Genomic DNA, 23,269 nt, shown 5'->3' with positions numbered 1-23,269 from the left:
AATTCAAAATTGCCAAAACCAATGCATGAATGAAGAAGGAAACAATTTGCAGAAAATTGGGCAGCATTCTGGCTAAAATTGGATGTTCCCGGGTAATAAACAGTAAATAAAACAGTTCATATACATTAAAATAAAGCTGCAAATACACATAAGTAATATGAACATGAAATAGCAGTGTAACAGCAGCATGAAACAGTAAAGAACAGCATATGAACAGTATTAACATCACAGCAACATCAGAATTGCGAAAATTATAAAACAAGTAGCAAGAACAGCGCAATTAACAGGCCTAGATACACTAACCACATCCTAGCTACCTAACCACTACAAACATGCATCTCTAACTAGCCTAATTTGAACATAATTGGAAAAATATGCAACTAACTACGAATGAAAGAAAAATAGCGTTCGGCGGAACCTGGTAGGTGTATGAACTACGGTAAGGATCAGAGAGATAGCGAGGGTGTGGTGGTGGTGGTGCTGACGCGGCGGTGAAGGGCGGTTGGTGCGGCGGTGGGTGGCTGTTCGGTGGCAGGGGGTTCAGGTGGGGTTTAATGGTGGTGGGTAAGAAGAAAGGGGTTGAGGGTGGTGGTGGTGGGAGGCGCGGCGGTGATGGCGTGGTGGTGGTGGCTGGCCGCGGTGGTGGAGGGAAGAAGAGAAGAGAGGGGAGAAGGAAGAAGGAGGGGGAGTGTGGGTGGCGTCGCGGTCGTGGCTGGGTGGTAGTGGGTGGTGCGGCGGTCGAAGGTGGTTGGGGTGGTGGTGTTGGAGTGGGGAGCAGAGAGCAGAGGGGGGTTGGAGGGGAAGAGAATGGGGGCGCGATGGAGGTAGGGTTTCGCGTCACTGGGGCTAATGAAATTGAATCCACGCGAATGCGTGGGGAACGCGATCGCGTGATTGGGGTGAAATGGGGTTGACGCGGTCGCATGGAATGGGTAAAAGATGAATGACGCGGTCGCATGAGGCATGCGGCCGCGTCACTGGAATTTGTGCTAAACGCACAGTTCCAGCGTCGTTTCAGCGCAACTCTCTGTCTCCATTAGGGTGTCATGCTATCCACGCGACGCGAACGCGTCGCTCACGCTTTCGCGTGGGATGGATGTTTTGCAGGTGACGCGTTCGCGTCAGGGACGCGGACGCGTGGGTCGTTTTGTGCGAAACGCATAACAGCCGCACGATTCTAGCCCAGATTTCTGGGCGTTGGATTTTTACGCCGATTTCCAGATCACGCGTTCGCGTGATTGACGTAGACGCGTGGGAGGTAGATTTCGCAACTGATGCGAACGCGTTAGCGACGCGGTCGCGTCGCGCGCTTCTTCTCTCTTTTTTTTATGCAATTATGCAATTATGCAGTATGCAATGCTAATGCAGATGCTACAAAAATATCCAGGTTCAATAGAAATAAAAATAATATAACATAAAAACAAACAATAAGAAATAAAAATTGAAAAAGAAACGACCATACCATGGTGGGTTGTCTCCCACCTAGCACTTTTAGTTAAAGTCCTTAAGTTGGACATTGGATGAGCTTCCTGTTATGGTGGCTTATGCTTAAATTCATGCAAAAATCTCTACCAATATTTGGAATGCCAACAGCTTCCAGGGTCACAAACTAGGCATGTAAAGCTTCTGAGCAGCTTCAAACAGATTCTCAGGCTCCCGGGGTGACGAATATCAGAATATTTTCCAGGATCCCAAACTTTGCTTTTAAATCCGCCTTTGTCTTGATATATATTTTTCCATCTGGGCGGTTTAGGAATTAGATTCTCACCAAGATGACCAAACGTTTTCCAAGATCCATTCAATTGAACATGATACCAATCCGTGCACTTCGAATTGAAGCGTGGAACCTTATTGAATCTTGCGCACTAGCTCTTAGTACGAGCCATTTTCCTCTTACTCTTAAAGCCGCAGAGAGCTCTAAGCTGGCCATCTATTTCAAGCAAACCATATTCAAGTGGAAAAGTAAAGATAAAGGTTAAGGATTGTACCCACTTGAAGCTTGTATTAGGTGGTAATGACCTTGGGATAGGTGTTTCTAGTGGTTCTGTAAGTTCTAATCCCTTGTATTCTTCTGTGAATTCCTCCACTTTGTTGCAAGAGTCTTCAACTGCAACTGCGTCCTAATCAAAGTCTTCTATGTCTTCCTCGTCACTCAAGTCGTAAGCTGGAGGTTGAGAGAAATCTACCTCCGCATCATCTTCGTATTCACTTGGGGAAGATTCTTCAATCTCGGAGAATTCACTTGCGGATGCAAGTTCATTACTAGGAGAACTTGACTTGTGACTATCATCATTAAGGAAACTTGCGTCTTGGGTTATTCCGTCTAGTTCTTCATAAAATACCTGCTTTGGAGGTTGTGCACTATCCTCCTTAGCATCAATTGTAACGTCCTTGACGAAATTTTTCACAACTCTGGATTCCTATGGAGGTTCAGCATCTCCTAAATCTTCAATCAGTACTTCTTCTTCTTGGATAATTTGAGCTTCCTCCAATTGTTCCAGAACAAAGTTATGCTCATTACTGCCCACTGGGGTTTCTAGTTTCTCCTTCATGCTACATTTATCATTAGATTCTCCATATAAGGCTATTGGAGTTCCTTGAGTGTCTAAACGTCTGGAAGATAATTGTTTTATTGCTTGCTCCAGCTGATGAAGGGTTGTATGAAGTTGATCTACTGTTTCCTTGAGGCGAGCCTGTGATTCTCGAGGTGATGGATATGGACATGGTACATAGGGAAGTGGTGGTGTTTGGGAGTAATTGGATTGGAATTGGGGTAAATAAGGATCATACGGTGGTGAATGGTGAAAAGGAGCTTGTGAGTGTGGTGGTTCGAAGTTATGTTGAGAGGATGGTCTATAAGCACAGGGTGGGGCTTGTTGGTAACTACCGGGAGGTCCACCATATCTATCACCTTGGTATGCATTGTAGAATGGTCTTTGTCCATGATATCTTGGAAGGTGTTGTTGCTGAAAGGGTTGATCAGATCCTCTTGGCTCCATCCATCTTTGATTGCTTAGACCTTGATGCATATTCCTGTTATAGCTTCAACTCCTTTAACAGATTTAGAACCAAACTCAAAGTGAGAGGGGTGAGAGTTCATAGTAGCTAAATAGAAATAAAAGAGAAGGACAAAAACAAATAAACAAATAAAAGAAAAATATTTACAATAACCAATAATAACGCACATGTTTGCGAATTCCTGGCAACGGCGCCATTTTGACGATCGGATTTCTATCAGTAAAGAATAAGAGTGATCGCGTTGTAAGTATAGATTCTAAACCAACAGAAAATCCTTTCGTACAAACGTTTTGGTTGTCACAAGTAACAAACCCCTTTGAAATTGATAACCAAAGTATTTAACCTCGAGTCGTCTTCTCAAGGAATTGCAGGGAGGTGTTCTTATTATTGGTTATGGATCTTGTAAATTGGGGGTTTTGAAAGTGAGGAATAGGTAATTTAAATAACAAGGAAAATAAATTGCAGGAATTAATAAATTAATATCTAATAAAACTCTTGGCAAGGTATGAAAACTGGAATTCCTATCCTAGTTATCCTTATCAACGATGATGATAATTGGGTTTTAATCCCACTTAGTTAACCTTTACTAAGGCAAAGGAAGGTCAAGTGGACTAATTAGTTTGATCCTCAGGTCTTAGCCAATTCCTGAGAAAGGACTAGAGTTATTAGAATCCAATTCAATTAGCAAAAATAACAATTATCAATCACGATGAGTTTGATAACTCAAGAGTCTCCAATGGATCAATCAAAGCCAAAAGGGAAAAAAATCTAAATTGTTTATATAAATAAAGGAAAGCAATCATAATTCTGAAATACCTCAAGTTGCACTAACAAAGATATTAAATGTAACATGGAAAAGTTCATAAATTAAATTGGGAAGGTAAATAAAAAGAACATTGAACCTAGTGATTGAGCAGAAATTGTAAGTTGAAGTAATAAAAGTCCTAAATCCTTTAAGAGGAACCCTAATCCTAAATCCTAAGAGAGAAGAGAGAACCTCTCTCTCTAAAAACTACATCTAAATCATGAAAAGTGAATAATTCGAGAGCTCCCCCTTGAATGGATGCATTCCCCCACTTTATAACCTTTAATCTGTGTTTCTGGACTTGGATCTAGGCCAAAAAGGGTCTCAGAAATCGCTGAGAACATTTTCTGCAAATTCTGGTGCCTAACATCTGTCACGTGTCCGCGTGGGTCACGCGGTCGTGTCATCTGGGAGTTTTCCTTGTCACGCGTTCGCTTCGGTCACGCGTACGCGTCATCTGTGTTCTACTCAAGGCACGCGTCCGCATCAGTCACGCGTTCGCGTCGCTGCCTTTTCGCGCTGGGCATGCGGCTGCATCGTCCATGCGTTCGCGTCGCTACCAGTTTCTTCAAAAACTCCATTTTGTGCTTTCCTTCCATTTTTGTATGTTTCCTTTCCATCCTTTAAGTCATTCCTGCCTTAGGAGATCTGAAAATACTTAAAACACAAATCACGGTATCGAATGGTAATAAAAGGTAATTAAAATAATTATTTTTAAAGCATAGGAAACATGTTTTTCACATATATCACATAATAAGGAAGGAAAAGTAAAACCATGCAATTTACATGAATAAGTGAGTGAATGATTGAATAAATCACCTAAATTGAGTACAAAATATATCATAGAATATGAGTTTATCAGATACCAATTGGGCGATATGGAAGTTGTTGGTTTTGGGTTCGATGTCGCAATGGGCCTAGACTCTTGTCGAGAAAAAAAAAGAGCCAAGTACTATGCCGTTACCTTAATAATGCTACCCCAACTCCTCCTGCAGAATTGGTCAAGTAGTACTTCTACAAAGTACCCAAAAAAAATAAAGTAGCACCTCTACATGGACATGCACTAGTAAAACCTTGATGCAGATGCAAATGTCGTGCTAATCTATCGCAAGTGATTTCAAGATTTACCTTAACTTGGGAGTTGGTGTATGAGAAATATTTGTTTATCCTTATTAAGCCGTTTTAATTACAGCATAGCGAATGCAGAGAACTAATAATGGAGAAATCAACTGAAGTAAAGCAGTATTAGTCAATGTAATGTAAGAAGAAGGTTGTAGATGGATTTCAATTTGGTTAGCAAGCTGGGACACGATTTAGGTCGTGGCAGCAGCCGTAAACATTACACGAAGACAACACCCCTACTGTAGGTGGTTAATAGTAAGTGTGTGAAGAAACACAGTCTATTTTCAATGAGCGATACAACATTATCCCCAAAATACAAGAAACTTGGTCTATTTTTTTCGCAAGAATTAGCACATCAAGTAACGGAATTCGCAAAAAGTGATACACACAAAGTTCATCCACAAAATACAAGTTTGGTTAACAACATAAGGATAGCAGATTCAGGAGCTTACGGCGTCGTTGCTCCTTCGGACCTGCAGAACTGTGACTGGCTTAGTTGACATGACCTCGAAGATCCCCACACCTCCGGGCTCGAATTTGCACAGCCTGGCAAATTCTGCCCAGCCTCCGGAGATGACCCCAAAGCTACCGTCTCGCTTGCCACTAAATCTTGTGTAGGTGGCCTCGACCTCAATGTGTCTGTGTGATAGGAAGAGTGTGTGTCTCTGATCGGTGAAATGGCTCAGATGAGGGACATTTGGCTATTTGTAGTATAGCAGCAGATCATTAACAGAGAATAAACTTATTGATGAAGACACGTACAAGAAAACGAATTGGTGCCTTACCAACAGGTGGGATTGCAAGACGCGGTCAGTGAGGTCCATCACAAAGAATGGCTATTTGGTCTTGTGCGTTTGGGCTATCACTTTCGCCTTGTCTGAGGAAGGATTGTTGATACAGCGGGCACGCCAGTAAGTACCCTTCGCTTTGTACGGAGATTCCTTTGACGGTCAGGGGCGGTATGTGTTTTCGCGTCCACCGAAGTCAAAGATACGCACCTAGAATTCAGAGTTTCCCTTGTGCTTGAAAAGAAGCATGGAGTCTAAATTAATTTGGTACGTCCGATAGAACTCTGGCTAACCTCGGGTCAATGCGATGCTGCCATTTTGTTGTTGTTTCTAGAAGCACCGATGGCCAATACACCTGCCATCAGGGACCACCAGGGTTATGTATGGGGTCCCGCTCGGGAGTTTGTCTTGACCGATCGGGAGGGCCTGCGAAAGAACAGGAAAGTGTTGGCCAACACATTAATCATTCAGGAAGTAATAACATTGGGTGTCCTATGATGTACGTCTCGCGGGGGGGGGGTGGCTTACCAGTTTGAAGCTTGGGGGCCTTATTATTGGCTTCAGAAAACGCAGTGGGCGGTGTTGCTGGTTTCGTTGAAGGTCTGTTACAGGCCGCTTGCCCTTGTTCCTGGATGAAGACATGATCACCTGTTACATTACAAATAACAGCCCTGAGAGTTGTAATCTATAGGTGGTTAAATAGTATTTCAAACAACAGCACACAATATTGGAGAAATGTTATTGACTTTTCTAATAGTTAAACACTGTCAAAAATTGAAGGAACCAAAAATATCGTTAGGGTTTAGGGTTTTATCTGAGAAGGAGAAAAAATGGAAGCGAACAACAGAAACATGTGCAAAAGCTTTGAAACGTAAAACAAGGGGTTCCGGAGTGAGTCATTTTTCTGCTAGTCGAACTCAGTGGTTCTACACGAGAATTGCGAAGTAAAATAAACAGGCAGGCAGGCCATGGGACTAAGGAATGATAAAACCCGTCAAGATTGCATGTTAGATGAAACATGCAGAGAAGGTAGCCAGCGTAAGACAGTGGAACCAAGGCAAGGGTTCAGCAAATAGTGCACCCCCATGAAGGGATACCACCAACGAGATTAGATAATGGTTTTCCCCACCGTCAAATCAAAGGCCCCATATAACAAGAATGACGATGCAAGGAAACATAGTGAAAAATATTTTTTTGCAGGAAAAAACATGCAATATGTACAGACGGCCTCGGTTGTTGATGACATCGGTTTCACACAATCATATGGGTGGGATTCCGTGAAGCAACCAACAGACGGTCTAAATCGAATCACAGTAAGGGATTCGGGACGGCTTACCTGGATTGTGTAGGTTGCTGTCTGAGGACTGAGGAAACTTCGTGCGAGAGTCTCCCCGAAGAGGTGTTGGTGGTTGGATGTAAAACGACGAAGGGGTCAGGGTGTTATGGGGTTCGAATGAAAGGCGCAAGTATTTTTCAGCCGGTGTAGTAGTGGAAAACATCCAGCGTGTCTTTCATCTAATTTTTATTGGGTTATAGGCCAGGGAAAGTCCAAGAAGAGCAGAACCACAAGGATCGTTCCTGGTTTTTTATTTTTTTACTTTTTTTCCAATTGCCATGGCATGGAAGCCAGGCCCGGAAGCAAAGACACGGGTGTTATAATATTAAACTTAGTATAGCATAAATTATATTTATATGTACATGTTACGATATGTAATAGCCAGAGTGTAATTATTAACATTTTATCTAATACTGTAATATATAATGAAATGATATTTTTGTATATATGTGTAATATCCATACGTTTATATAAATATATACATAATGAAATATATTATACTACATTATCTAATACTTTCATATTTTATTTTATCTAGTGTGAGGTATAATGTTAATATGAATGGTGATATTCAGCGATATTTAAGAAAGATTTTTCTATCTAAAATTTAAAAAATAAAAGACAATTATTTCAGAAATAGGGTAATTTTCTAGATTGTTAATTAAAAATATCCGTGCTAAATATGGCTTATTCCGGTGCACCCGTGTATTTGTGAAGACGATGATAACGGTCGCCATTATTAAATATGGCTTGTTTTTCTTTCTTTCCAAGTTAGAAAAAGAAATCGTTGAAGAAGTCATGCTTGTTGTGTGTGTATTTCTGTGTACTGCCAGGGTCCGTTCGATTTAGGGTTACGATTAGACACAAATACTAAGAGACATGCATTAAAGACATGGGCATAATATATATTGTGTGTATGCATTTAGTTTGTAAAAAATAAGGAACAAGAAACACATGTTTAATTGAAGACTTAAATTATCATTTATATGTATAATTTTTAATTTTTTTTAGGAAAGAATCTAAGGATAAATTTGGTTGTAGGATCAAAAAAAGGAAGAGGAAAAAAAATAAAGGTTTGGATAGACAAGATGAGAAAGATTAAGAACTCAATGAGGGTAAAGCAGTAAAAAGTCAGCATCTGAAACGTTGTGTCTTAGTGCCTCAGCAAATTGCAGATACACAAATTTAGTGTCGCCGGGGTCACCCATCCGTGTCCTCCCACGTCCTTCGAAACTCTGTGTCTCACCAAGTCAAACAGCAGATATGTGTCACGTCTCTGCGACGGTGTGGTGGCTTGATACCCGTGTGGGACGTTGCGACTGTTTAGTGGTGGGTTACAGATCTAGAGGAGTGGCTAAGAATGGCGGCAGCAATGGACATCACCCATGCACAACCCTGTATAGTGTTTCTTGATATATATACTCTTTTAGAGACGAAGACGTGGATTAAAAAACATTCATTTTTAAACCCTAAACCCTAGACCGTAACCACTTGCATCTATCCCTTTTCATTGTGTGGACGTATTCACTGATGACCTTAGGAAAGCACTCGGCCAGGTTGACGAGTGCCTGAACAAGTACGTCAGGATGGGAGGTGAGCCTGGGACGAGGACTGTCGGTGCCGAGTCCCAGGTAACCGCAACCATGCCAGAAAGCAGCGCTCAAAGGAGGGGAGAACGGAGCCCAGCGGCGGATGTCGACATTGTCGACCTAACTGCGGGACCTCGCGAGGGACGCATGGCAATACCCGGAAGCGGGGGTGGATCTAACATCAGTCCTAGCATGACGGGACACTGGGCAGACAACACCATCATGTTCGGGTCAATGCTCCATAATGATCTTTGCATGGCGCCTGGAGTGTCGCGCCAAATGAACCTCGCATGGACCGCACATGCCCCGCAGTATAACACTCCCCATTCCACTACCAACACGCTCAGCAAAGTAGCGCTTGTAAGTAAAACTAGACAGCCCTATAGGCGGAGTGCCGTATACCCTGAACAACCTCCTGTGCTCTCGCGTAAATTATTTTTTTTCACCCATTTTCTGTGTGCTCCGACATAACAGGATACGATGGGCTCCAATGTTCGAAGCGGGGCAAACATCATAGGAAGCGGCTCGGCATTTCCGCCAAAGTTCATCAAAAGAGAGGAACTCCCCGACGACATGAGGACACCCCCAAGAATGCGGAGAAACCCAAGACAGCAGAACAGCTAACACACTCCATCATCTGTAGCAGTGACATTTTCGCCGGTAAGGCTTATATTGTCAGGATTAACGTATCGCACTCGAAGCACAATGGAATTCCGGACACGACTTAACTTTATTTATTCTTTCCGCAGTTCATACGTGCCGGCGTCAAGATAACCCGGCAGATGGATTTTTCGTTGGATGCGGCCCAGATGATAGCCTACATCTTCGGCGATTGCATGAACCCTGACGAGAAACTGTTTCGGGGCGGGGATCGCCAACTGGATCGAGAGTCATTTTCGTGGCTCCTGCCTGGGAATGAACCATCAGCCTACATCCTGGAGCTGCTTGCGCTCAGGACCACATGGCCACAGTCACAGCTGCAACGGTGTTCGGTCTGGTCCCTCCCACTGATATTTTTGGTAATCTCTCCAAACCATGTGTATCCCATTTCATATTATTTTTTGCGCAACAGTTACGGCCACTATATCACCGGACCCTCTCACACGTGATAGGAATTCGCTCTGACTGAGGACATCAACGACGCCACACTGATGGACTACTTTCGTGGGACTTGGCTACCACGGTCGAATGGCCTGAGATATGTAAGCATTGTCGCGGCGCATACCGCACGGAAAACTAAAAATACCACGGATACGGATTGACACTGCGTTGGCTATTGTAAACGAGCATTTCAATGAGCTCCTTGATGACATAAGACAGCGGGCAGATGTAGACTGGAATGGCCGAAAGGCAATGGCCACCGTGCTACCATGACCTTTTTGATGCCGTAAGCTTCGTTTTGATCATGTTGGGCTCTTCATGCCCCCTTTTGTTGGCGACCAAGGTGGGCCGTCACTTGAAGTGGTACCAACACATCACTGTACACGACTCCACTTCAACGTTATAGCTACCCGACCCGCCATTTTAGACATTTATGTCATTGGGATTAACTGATTGAATGGGTATTTTCTTTACATGCGTATCCATGGCTGCATGCCATGAACAACCGCTTTTTTTTGTGTAAAACACTTGATTACCGTGCACTGGATGTTAAATTAGCACGAATTAAATTTTATCTTCTTTTTTGAATGCAATGCAATGGAGTTTGCAATATAGTACACTGTCTTTATTATGATTCCCTAAACAAAGCCCCTTGTGGATTGTTTTTTTTTTTCCTTCCTGATGGATAGTGCCATACGAAACGCATTATAGGCAATTTCCCTAAACATTCGACGAAATGCAGTTTCAAGGTCATAGGCAATTTTGACTCGAAGTCGGACATCCCTGAGCCATATAGCTCTCCAACGCAATGAAAACCTTCATTTGGCAACAATGTCTCGTTATAATTCCTTGCGTCCCACCCGCTAACCACATGACTCGGATTACATTAACATGCCGTATCTAATCTAATTAATGAAACACAACCGCAACTGTTGTTACAACACAGACCAACATATTTAGGAGGCACATCCTCACAACCTGCATTACATAGTCCATCATTTTAAACGCAGGCAATATTACCAGAATTAAAGCGTAACTCACATAACTTATGCATTAAACCCTCCGAATGTCACATCAACATGTAGAACGCGTATCAGCCAGCCATATTCAATCCAATCCAGCACGATGCGTAACCTCCAATAAGAACGTGTTCAGCCAACTCACTCAAATTCGTAGTAGTCATCACCCCCTCTCCTGCTTCCATGCTGTCGTAAGCTGCGCTAGCCTAAAAAATATCGACGTTCTCCCCCATACTTGATTGTTGACACTTGCGAGAATTGTGTCCGCCCTTTCCACACAGTCGACACCTCTGAACATGGCAGAACTTACCTTGAGAGGTGACAACTCTTCGACCGCATCCTTTGTACCTTGCCCGCAACGGGTCTCGAACAGACACCCTACTGGCCTCCTCAGCAACACCCAGCCTTTAGCGATGTTTCTCCCGCAAGGATTGGCGCTCCTTTGCCAACCTTGTTTTCACATTCACGTAGTCCTCGAAGAATTGGCAAGAGAAGCTCACCAGCTCCCTGCAATCATCCAGCATCGCCGCGTGCATGCTCATGTATGCCGCGTCTGGGATCTCCCCAACACGTACTCCTTCGTTGGGTGCACGCGGCTGCTTTGCCCTCTTCATCCACCGTTCAAGTATTAGGCTTCTGGGGATAGCTGTCATGTTCAGATAAACCAGAACCCCAACCATGTGGACATAAGGAAGCCCAAAGGACTCCATCCGCTGACAAGAACAGCTGAATTCGTCATCTTCCTCGGCCCACGACATGGCCCATGATCTCTGCTTGCAGTACATTGCAATCTCGAACAAAACACAAGTGCTCGTTCTCTTGGTAGACACAACTCTAACATTGCTGGCTAGCATCAGCACCTCCCGAAACAGTTCGAAAACCTCTCTTGTATAAACCGTCGCAGCGAACAGCTCAATGGCCTCGAGTTTCGTCTTTACAACAGGCTCGCCGTACGCAGACTTGTAGTCTACCACTAGTTCTCTCCTCCTCATGAACTCCAAATAGTGTTGGAAGTGCTCCACAAACTCCATCAGATTGTACCCGTTGTGTATAAATTTTTGAAGCTGCATATTTAACGCCTCGCACCTCGATCTCGTCTTCAGTCCTGCGAAGAAGTTCCCCCGGATATGGGCATTAGACCATGAATGCTTCTTGGCATACATGTCCACTATCCACGGATGATCCTCCAACCCGTGGTCGGCCATGCTATCCATCCATATTATCTCAAATTCGTCGACCTCTAGATCTCCCATGAGGCATAGACGGAATTTCCTCAGAAAACATGGCCGTCCAACTCTACCAGTGGCGTTCCTTAGCAAATGCCAGCTACACAACCTGTGATGTGCACCGGGGAAAACTGTGCTAACCGCACTCTTCATGGCGAGGTCCCCGTCCGTGATGACAGACTTCGGCTGTTTTTCTTTCATTGCCTCAAGAAATGACCGCAACAACCACACGTAGCTTCCTTCGCTCTCGTTGCTCAAGATGGCGCAGCCAAACACCACCGTCCTCATATGATGGTCAACCCCTGAGAATATTACCAAATGGAACTTGTATTTGTTACGACCGTACGTTGCATTAAAACCCAGGACAGCCCCAAAAACGATGTAGTCATAACGACTTGTACCATCGTACCAGAAGAGATTTTCCAGCCTCTTGTCAACATCCAGCGAGTACTTCCAGAACATCCCATTATCAGTGGCCCTTAAAGTTCCCAAGAACTTCAACGCGACCTCGGCATCTGTCGCGCCAGCCCGCCTTTGCTTCTCTATCGCATTATATATGTCCTTTATCTCGAACCCTACAGTCTCGAATCCTCCCGACTGATTGGCAAAGGCATGGAAAATCGTCGGCTTCCGCAACCCAGATTTCCTCATGGAATTGATTTGGTGCAAATCGCTTTCCTTGACTGCTCTGTGTGACCGCGACAGACCTCTAAACCTCGCATCCAGCATGGGATGATTATGGTTGTCATAGAATTGTTCAACAAACCATCGCCCGCTGGCATCATCAACGTGGACCTTAATCCGGTCTTCACACCCGCACCGCGTGATCGGTCGAGGATCCATCTTCCTGTCTTCCCGCTGCATGTGTTTCCCATCTCGCTCGCCTTCCCTCGAGCACACAAATATCTGCCAAATGATTTCGCCCTCCGCCGCCTGCTTTGTTCTGCGACCCACCTTGGACCTCCTGACCGAGAATCCCTTGATGCGACCGTATTTGTTGTAGTAGTCATAAGCTGCCTGTAGGCTTGTGAACTCCGTCGTAAAGACGTCCATGGGTGTTAGGGAAGAAAATTCAATTGCGCCAAACGACCCTATCCCGTCAACAATCCTCACCGCTGCTTCTGCATCTATGTCCGCATCTGCGGCGGACGAATCCATCGCTTCTGCTTCCTCCACCGACACGATTTCGTCGCTCATTCCATCATCAGCATTCTGCAATGAAAAACATGCGGCATGTGTGACAACAGGCGGTGGGCCACATCAACATAAACCGGTCAACAAAAACTCAGAACATGAGCAACAAACACACCTGCGACGCATGGACTCGGTCAAAATTAGATGAAAACTCGTAGCTAAGCTCCACAAACCCATTCGGTTGTCACAGTTCAAAAAATCGCAGTGAAAGAACAGAACATCGGCGTTATCAACCACAACTACCAACACGCAGCTATAATTCTAGACATCCTAAAACAATCAAACTAAAACTCATTCAACTGTAAGGACCAACCAGAATTTAAACAGTTACACATCTAATTCGGCTATGTGCCATTCTAAACGGTAACCTCGAGAAATCAAACGGTTAAAACTGTTGAGGACACGGGGAGGCACGGGCCCCCAATTGAAATCAATTTCTGCGCATACCTCCCCCGGCATTATCGGATGATAAAAAGCTCAGTGACACTGACAAAGCGTACCTGTGAATCTGGTTGCCCTGTGTGGTCCATTGCCTTCCCTTACTGTGAACCTCGAGTTAGCCAGATCTCGATCTGTGCTTCCGCGCCGTTCAGTACCGCGTTCTCCTCCGCCGTGAACCGCCATCTCCGCACAGGTCAACCAAACGAAGCTAAGCTTCACACTGACCCCAACACAGCTTTCACCTACCTATTAATGGAGTTTGGGGCTTTGATTTATTACCGGATTCTCGTCTCCCCCCCTCCCCCAGTTTTAGTTGTTTTGTTAATTTCATCCCCAACCGTTACTTTTGCTTATTTGTGAAAACCCCTATCTTTTCCGAAAATTGATTTCATTACCTGGTCCACCAAGGTCTTGAATATACTTTCCCCACCGAAGAAACGTCCTAACAAGATTGCTATGCTCTTTTTGATATTTCAGCTTCATTTTTTACTTGTATTAGAATTATCGAATCTTCTTCACTTTAATTATAATCTACTATTACTTCTTTATTTTTAGTATCAAAATTTTCAATAGTATTTAAAAGTTATTTTTTAGGATTTTGACTTATGAAAATTTATATTAATGTTGTTTGGTACAATTTTTAAATATATTTTTAACTTCTCAAAAAATTATTTAAGAGTTTTTGAAGAAGTAAAAAAATTTGACTTTTTTTTTTTCAAAAACTATTTTAGTACTCGTATTTATTAAAATAATTTTAAAATAAATACTTCTATGATAAAATTTCAAACACAGAATAATTTATTTATAAACTATTTTTAATATAAGTCTTTATGTTTTAACCTCTTTTTTTTTCAAAAGAGTTTAATTAAGTTATTTATCCAAACTGGCATTTAAAATCTCATTTTGGAAGGTCCAAAAGTTTTTTTTTTTTACTTTTAAATTATGAAAATATATAATATTAATGTTTGGTACAATTTTTAAAGATAACTTGTAACTTCTTGAAAAGTTAATTAAAGTGTTTATGAATTGAAGTAGTTAAAAAAGTGACTTTTCTTCTTCTAAAAATTATTATATCACTTTTTCTTTAAAATAAGTACTTGTGTGACTAAAAAAAAAGATATAAAATAACTTATTATTAAATTTTATGTTTTATATATATTTTTTTTAAATTTTAATTAAGTTGTTTATCTAAAATATATATAAGATGACAAGTTTTTGGAGTTTCATGAGATATATGAGTTTTGTTTTATTTTAAATTCTTTGAATAAAACTAATTGTAAAATTAAAATTTTAAAAAAAATATTTTGTATTGATTTAAGAAATTTAGTGTCATTAAAACTGATATTAATTAAAATTATTAATTTTTTATCTATTAATTTGGATAATTTAAATATTTTCTCTCTTAATCTTTCTAATTTATTTAATGGCACATTTTTTTTTGTGACTATTTAATGGCACATTTTGTTCATAAGTTATGATTTTAAAGTATGGCTAAATTATTTAATGGCTCTTTTTTTCCATAAGTCAGGTTTTAAAGTACGGCTAAATTAAAATTTTTATGAAAATATATTTTTAATATTTTTATCGGAGTGGATGCTTTTTTCAAAATTATTGTATATTGAGAAAAAATTGTTAAAACTTCTATCTATCATAAAAAGTTAATTACAAATTCTTAATTTATAAAGATTAAATTAAATATTCACCAAAGCTTATAAAATAAAAGAATACTAAAAAACTATTAGAATTTATTATTTTTGGACATCAGTTAATTATTAATGTTAAAAATATATAATAAAATATGTTGTTAGATTATTAAATTAAAAAAATTAAACTCAAAAAATTAAAATAATAATTAAAAATTAATCAAAATAATAAATTATAATAAACCTCTAACATTTCCCAATAAAATATGCAGAAAAGAATGGACTTAGATGAGAATATAAGAGCAAAGTCCTTGATTTTAAATCTATCCAGATCTGTTTTACGTGATGAAGTTTAACGTACCAAAGTAATCAACAACTTGAAAAGGGATCAATACTGCATATTTGCTAGAAGCTACTTTTAGTTTAAATATGTGACTTCATCATCCTTTGTTCTTTGCTTATCCTGCATGATACCATCTTGTTTTCACTTTTCAGTTTAATGAATGACTTGGCCCAGCTTAAGAATTGACACCGAAGCACCAAGTACCGTATGAACTTTTTGGCAGGGTTGGAACTGGCTATTACTCACATTTAATTAACAATAATTATTTATTATTATATTCTTTATAGCACAAGTAAAGTATCTATAAGCTATGGTATGTGAGACCTTGAGCTAAGCTAAGCCGCCTTTACTTTTTTGCAGCTTCAAATCAGCCTTTCATGTTCATTCACTTTGGCGTTGCTGCACATAGAAGAAAGAACTGATCCTTTCAAGTTTCAACTCATCCTTTTATCCAAATAACCCCATTCATTAAGTAAACATTAACAAATTAACCTCAAAATCATTATGCCACATGAATCAGTTAAGAATCAAATCATGTTCGCTCACCCATGATTGGACCAAAATAGGAGTAAAAGCAAAATCAGAATTCTGAATCATTCCTTGTTACTTTCATATTTTACGATCACTTGAAAACATAAAACCCTTAACAAATGAAACAACGTTACACGCCAAGAAGAATGTCCCAACAATAAGTTACATCAACTTGAAGCTTTCCCTTAATCCTCTTTTATATTACTAAAGCTCATGCAGCTTCTTCACCAAATTATTCCTTGCTTAAAGCATAGTGAGGTCTTTTCTCCACTGTGTAACAACAAAGTGAAACAACATTAAATGTGTCTACTTCTACTTCTTCTACTAATGTTGTTTTGCCTTAATAAGTAGAACTTCCTTGCTTTCAGAATGGAATATTTTGGTTACTTGTTGCAGGTAGCAACTTGAGTTTGTTGCTTAACTGTGGCAGAGACACTGGGAAGAATTGAAAAAGGATATGAAGCTGGTTGTGGAGGTGATAGATGCTCATGATCTTATGCCAAAAGACGGCGAAGGATCAGCAAGTCCATTCGTCGAAGTAGACTTTGAAAACCAACTAAGCAGAACAAGAACTGTCCCAAAGAACCTCAACCCAACTTGGAACCACAAGCTGTTGTTCCAGTTTGATTCAACCAAACCTTACCATCACCAATCCATTGAAGTCTCCGTCTACCACGAGAGGCGACCGGTTCCTGGCCGGAGCTTCCTCGGTCGAGTGAGAATTCCTTGTTCCAATCTTGTCAAGGAAGGTGAGGAAGTTTATCAAACTTACCCTCTTGAAAAGAAGTGGTTTTTCTCTCCTGTGAAAGGTGAAATTGGCCTTAAAGTTTATATTGCATCACATTCCAAACCCAAAATCAGTCCTTCCATTTTGATTTCAGAACTTGAAAAACTCTCACCTCACACTCCTCTGCCTCAAGCACCACAATCCAACACTAAAAATCTTTCTCCTACTCATTTTCATGGCAGTCCTCCCTCAATAACTACAGAAGAAACTTCAGAATCTGAACCCAAAGAAGTTACTACATCATTTGACACTTCAGAACAAGTCACCGAAGAATCAGGGATAGTAAACAAAGAAGCGAAAACAAATCTCGCTGCTCGAATTCAGTGTAGTGGCAGTGATACTGATCTAGCGCCAAAGCAAGAGAAGAGAGAACCTGTCCCTGAGAGAGCTCAACAGCTACACAGACACCAAGTTCACCAGCAACCAATGATTTCAATTAAGAGACGGCAGCGAGGCACGCCGGCCGCGGCCGCTATGCAATCTGTCAATTTTCCTCAACAAGTCCACCGCAGTAGCCATGACCATCCTAGTACTCTTGGCAACATTCCTAGCAGTCTTGACCATCACGGCAGCCTGGATGATGAGGACTACAATGTGAAGGACACCAACTTGCAGCTCGGCGAGCGGTGGCCTAATGGTGGAAGAGGGTGGATGAGTGGCGGCGAAAGGTTCTCGAGCACCTATGACCTTGTTGAGCAGATGTTCTATCTTTATGTCCGAGTAGTGAAAGCCAAAGATCTTCCACCAGGCACTCTCACTTCAAGTTGTGATCCTTATGTGGAGGTGAAGCTTGGTAACTACAAAGGGAGAACAAAGCACATTGAGAAGAAATTGAACCCGGAGTGGAACCAAGTCTTCGCTTTCTCAAAAGACCGCATTCAATCTTCGATTCTTGAGGTCTTTGTGAAAGATAAAGAGATGCTCGGAAGAGATGACTATCTTGGAAGGGTGATCTTTGACCTCAATGAGGTTCCAACCAGAGTTCCACCAGATAGTCCTTTGGCACCTCAGTGGTACAGACTCGAAGACCGGCGAGGAGATGGGAAGGTAAGGGGTGATATTATGCTTGCAGTGTGGATGGGAACTCAAGCAGATGAAGCTTTCTCAGATGCTTGGCATGCTGATGCTGCCTCAGTGTACGGCGAAGGCGTTTTCAACATTAGATCAAAGGTTTATGTGTCTCCAAAACTGTGGTATCTGAGAGTCAACGCTATTGAAGCTCAAGATGTGATACCTAGTGACCGAAATCGCCTACCGGAGCTTTTTGTCAAAGGACAGGTTGGCAACCAAGTTTTGAGGACAAGGATATGTCCAACTAGAACAACAACGCCGGTTTGGAATGAAGATTTGGTTTTCGTGGCGGCCGAACCATTTGAGGAGCAACTAACAATAACTGTGGAGGATCATTTGCACCCTACAAAAGATGAGGTACTTGGGAAGATAACCTTGCCAATGACCCTCTTCGAGAAGCGGCTAGATCACCGGCCGGTTCATTCCCGTTGGTTCAATCTGGAGAAGTATGGTTTCGGAATGCTAGAAGCTGATAGGAGGAAAGAACTGAAATTTTCAAGCAGGATTCACCTCAGAATTTGCCTTGAAGGGGGATACCATGTGATGGATGAATCCACAATGTACATGAGTGATCAAAGACCAACTGCAAGGCAGCTGTGGAAGCAGCCGATTGGGATACTTGAAGTAGGCATCTTAGGAGCACAGGGGCTTCTCCCAATGAAGATGAAGGATAGCCGCGGCAGCACAGATGCCTACTGTGTCGCCAAGTACAGCCAGAAATGGGTCAGAACAAGAACAATTCTTGACACTTTCAGTCCAAAGTGGAACGAGCAATACACATGGGAAGTTTATGATCCTTGTACTGTCATAACTTTGGGGGTTTTCGATAACTGCCATTTAGGCAGCAATGCGGCGGCACGTGATTCGCGAATTGGAAAGGTGAGGATCAGGCTCTCAACATTGGAAGCTAACAGAATCTACACTCATTCTTACCCTCTCCTTGTTCTGCACCCGCATGGTGTCAAGAAGATGGGTGAGCTTCAGCTAGCAGTGAGGTTCACCACACTCTCACTAGCTAACATTTTTCACATTTATGGCCAACCGTTGCTTCCAAAGATGCATTACTTGCATCCTTTCACTGTCAACCAAGTAGACAATTTACGCTACCAAGCTATGAACATTGTGGCAACCAGACTAGGAAGAGCTGAACCTCCTCTCAGGAAGGAGGTAGTTGAGTACATGTTGGATGTTGATTCTCATATGTGGAGCATGAGGAGAAGCAAGGCGAATTTCTTCCGAATCATGTCGCTTTTCTCCGGAATGATCACAATGGGTCAATGGTTCAATCAAGTTTGTCACTGGAAGAATCCCATCTCATCAGTCCTTGTTCACATCCTTTTCCTGATACTAATTTGGTATCCCGAATTGATGCTCCCAACGTTATTCCTATACATGTTCTTCATAGGCCTATGGAACTACAGGTTCCGGCCTAGGAACCCGCCTCACATGGACACTAAACTTTCCTGGGCGGAGGCCGTTCACCCGGACGAACTCGACGAGGAGTTCGATACATTCCCAACTTCAAGATCTCATGATGTTGTGAGGATGAGGTATGACAGGCTAAGAAGTGTTGCAGGTAGGATTCAAACAGTTGTTGGAGACATTGCTACACAAGGCGAGAGACTCCAGTCTCTGCTGAGTTGGAGGGACACAAGAGCAACTAGCCTCTTTATAGTGTTCAGCTTCTGTTCCGCGGTGGTTCTCTATGCAACGCCACCGAGAGTGGTGGCTCTGGTGACCGGCTTGTATTACCTTCGCCATCCGAGGTTTCGCAGCAAGCTTCCTTCGGTTCCAAGCAATTTCTTCAAGAGGCTACCGGCTCGAACAGATAGCATGCTTTGATAATTGTTAGTTGCTCTTGAGTTTTATGTATTTATTGTTTTTCTTTTCTGTATTTTTACTTCTTCATAGTTCATAGTATATGTTCTGTTTAAGTTCCAACATCTCGAGACACCAAAAGAAGTTCTATCATCTCAGAAAGTGCCTTTGCTCATATATAGCACCATGTAAAGATTGTACCTATATGAATTTACCATTTTCTTTTAATAATAATCTACACATAATTCTAACTTATATCATAATTTGTTAGTCTATAAACTAAGTTAGACAATAACGTAAATATTAAAAAAAACGTTTAGGTAACTGTTCTGCACCGAGTGATGACTCAGCCAACATGTAGTTTAAGCTCGGAATGATTGTTCGGCTCCAGGAATTCGTCAATCCTTCCGCCAGTCAAGACGTCGGAGAGAGGACCTGTACAAAACACTCTGACGATCAAATAAGTGGAATTACTTGAAATAAAAGATGGAACCTTGCAATAGTGCTTTTTTTGTTATCAGTCTTTTTCCTCGTGTCCTTTACTTGAAATTTTCTCTCCGTTTTATAGATGGTTGGTCTCATGGCTTTTAGCAACGGCTTCGTGAATTTATTCTTGCGCCCGTTAAGATGATGGAGATCATTTAGGTTTGAAATAGTTGTTCCGAGATTGTTACGCATATATAGGCTCTATCCGAGATATGATTGTGTAACCGTTAAACCGAGGTTTTTTCTGGTATAGTCCAAAGCCCCTCAAGCTTGGCCGGAAGTATAAACAAGTTGAGCTTGCCATAGCCATGATATCCTCGGTTTGTTTGGATATTTGTATGTTGGATAGATCATACGTGTAGCCCCCAAGATCAACATGCTTATTTTTTAAGAATTATTTGGGCCTCATTTTGGGCTTTTAGTGAGTGGTTTAGTTTCCTTGGCGGGAAAAGAACGTGGGTTTAGTGGTAAGAAAAAGAGTTTATACTTTCTTGAGTTTTATAACCTCTCATTTAAGACCAACTCCTCGTAAATTGTTTAAAACGTGGAGCTGAACCGTTTTCACTTTGAAGAGGAGAAACATGAGTAAAAAGGGTTAGTGTTGGCTTGTCTCCTTGCTTTGTCTGGTTAGGATTTTTGTTTGTCGTTTATTTGGTGATGAAAACGACCCTTATGGTTTGGTTGACGTTGATGTTAAAAGTCAGGTTTCGATTTTTAGTACTGCCAGCTTAGTGTCGATGCAAATTGGGTTAGACAGGGACAACGGCTGGAGGTTTAAGTTTTTATCTTGTGGGGAGAATGATACAGTTTGTGAAAAAAGGTCTGACTAGTCGTATTTTTATTTTTACACTTGCATATTGATAGGGTTGGGTGTAAGGTTTCCATTTTCAGAGTTTCAGTGTGGAGTTTTGTTGCAACTAAACTATGCTCCGTCACAGTTGCATCCGAATGCCTGAGCATTCGTTCGGGGGTTTGAGTGTTTAATAGAGTATCTAGGATGTTATCTGTCATTGGAGCTGTTTTTCTCCCTATTTCAGGCTAAAGGTGTATGGAAAGGATCTTGGGTAAACTTGAGTAGCTACCCTGGTTGTAGTACATTTGTTTTATTTAAGTCATCTTTTAAGGACTTTAAAGAAATGTATGTGAAGGTTCAAATCGGTGAGGAATATCATTCGTTTTTTCTAGACTCATTAATGAATGAGGTTTCCTATATTTTGGTCGTCGGAGCCGAAACAAGTTTTGGATTGTGAAAATAGGGTAAAGAGTGAGAATTATGTGATGGATTTTTTAGTCTCAGTAATATCGTCGTCCAAGTTGTTGTCTATTCATAATTTGTTAGAGGTTGAAGGTGATAGGGAGGAGTATATAGGTAATGTTGTGTATGTGTTTTGTGTTTGTATGTTTGTAATAACTCGATGAATTTTAACTTACGTGTGTTATTGCAGGGGAGAAAGTGCCAACGCTGACGATTGCGAATCTAAAGGCTTTTGTGAATAAAGCTAAGAAGGCTGAAAAGGAAAGCTTTTCTATTAATCTGGTTAAGGATAGTGATGCAGACGGTGCTCAATCCGCTGCTCTCCAAGTTACGAGGTTTAAGAGGAAGAGGGGTGGAACGACTAAAGTGGTGGACTTGACGAACCCAAAGGATAGTGGGGTATTTATTGCTGAAGAGATTACTGCTACTTACAAAAGTCAGCAATGTCTACAAGGGTTACAAAGATGGTCCGATGAATTCGTTGTGGACTAAAGGTTTCCTTTTTATGGCCGTTGCCTTTGTCCAGACTGATGCTGATGTGAGAGTTGTTCATGAAGCGGGAAAGATTGGTGTTTCTCAGTATTTGCAGGTAATTGATGTTTATTTGTTGACTTTAGTGGAGTAAAATTGTCATATAACCTTGTTCTGTGTTGTTATGTAGGTGATAAGTAGTCGGTTACTATCAATTGGTCGAACTTCAGAATTGGATGCCATTCTTGAGAGTGATAATGTTGCCGCTATAAAGAAGCTGAAAGAATCTCTTAAGGAGAAAGGTGATCTAGTGACTAAGTTAAAATCTAAAGTAAAAAATTTGAAAGAGGGTTTGAAAAAGGAAGAGGATGATGGTAAGGAACTTAAAGCCAAGCTAGAGGCGAGTGTTACTAAAGGGGATAAGTTGAAAGCGAGAATTCTAGAGTCAGAGGAGGAGGTTTTGAGCGCTTTCACTCAAGGTTTTGATTGTGCTATAGCTCAGATAGGAGTGATTACCCCCGATGTTGATGTTTTAAGGTTGGATGTCACAAAAATCGTAGCGAATGGTGAATTAGTCAATGATGACGCGTTGGTTGACCACTAAGAGGAGAGTGTAGGTGGTGGTGGCGAGGAATAATCTCATCTTTAAATGACTTTTGATCTTTTTGCTTTACGATGTAAAACTGTATTTTGTGTATAGACTTTCATCGTAGCAATTTGTTTGGCCGAGTTTGAGACCATATGATATGATTATTAGATTTATATTATCCTTTTGATACTTTTTGCTTTGTTTGGAATTGTTGATAGATAGTCATACAGTGATAATAATCATGTTTGAATCTGAATGAGAAGTACATAATCGATATAGCGTGGGAGACCTTATTAAAACATCTCCTAAGAAAAATCCAATATGGGAAAAAACCTAAGAGTAGGAAAAAGAGTATCTCCCCTTGTCTATATCATGCTTAAATAAAATAATGCTTAAGTGAAGATATGTTCCAAGTACCAAGTACATCATTTTCTTGAAGTGTTTGTATTTTGTATGCTCTTTTGCCTAGAATTTGTTTAATTTGGTAAGGTCCCTCCCATGTAGTAGCAAGTTTACCATATGATGGTGGTTTTCTGGCTTCTTCTGTATGTCTGAGGACAAGATCTCCCTCGTGGAATGTTCGAAGTCGGACTTTGTTGTTATATTTCTTTAGTATTATTAACTGCATTGCTCGTT

At 41.4% G+C, this 23,269-nt stretch overlaps 1 protein-coding gene and 1 pseudogene across 1 annotated transcript; one reads left to right on the top strand and one right to left on the bottom strand.

Moving 5' to 3' along the window:
• Nucleotides 1-10,984: 10,984 nt before the first annotated feature.
• On the bottom strand, nucleotides 10,985-12,847 carry LOC107611349 (protein FAR1-RELATED SEQUENCE 5-like; annotated as a pseudogene).
• A 3,671-nt stretch (nucleotides 12,848-16,518) lies between these two features.
• LOC107612700 (C2 calcium/lipid-binding plant phosphoribosyltransferase family protein) lies at nucleotides 16,519-20,079 on the top strand. The gene has a single exon (XM_016314403.3). It carries the CDS (start codon nucleotides 16,614-16,616, stop codon nucleotides 19,854-19,856), a length of 3,243 nt encoding a protein of 1,080 aa, XP_016169889.1. The 5' UTR covers nucleotides 16,519-16,613; the 3' UTR covers nucleotides 19,857-20,079.
• The last annotated feature ends 3,190 nt before the right edge of the window (nucleotides 20,080-23,269 follow it).

This window comes from Arachis ipaensis, chromosome B8 (assembly GCF_059453495.1).
Source record: "Arachis ipaensis isolate K30076 ecotype BB chromosome B8, ASM5945349v1, whole genome shotgun sequence".
NCBI classification, from domain to species: domain Eukaryota; kingdom Viridiplantae; phylum Streptophyta; class Magnoliopsida; order Fabales; family Fabaceae; genus Arachis; species Arachis ipaensis.
This window is presented reverse-complemented; position numbering and strand designations above follow the sequence as displayed.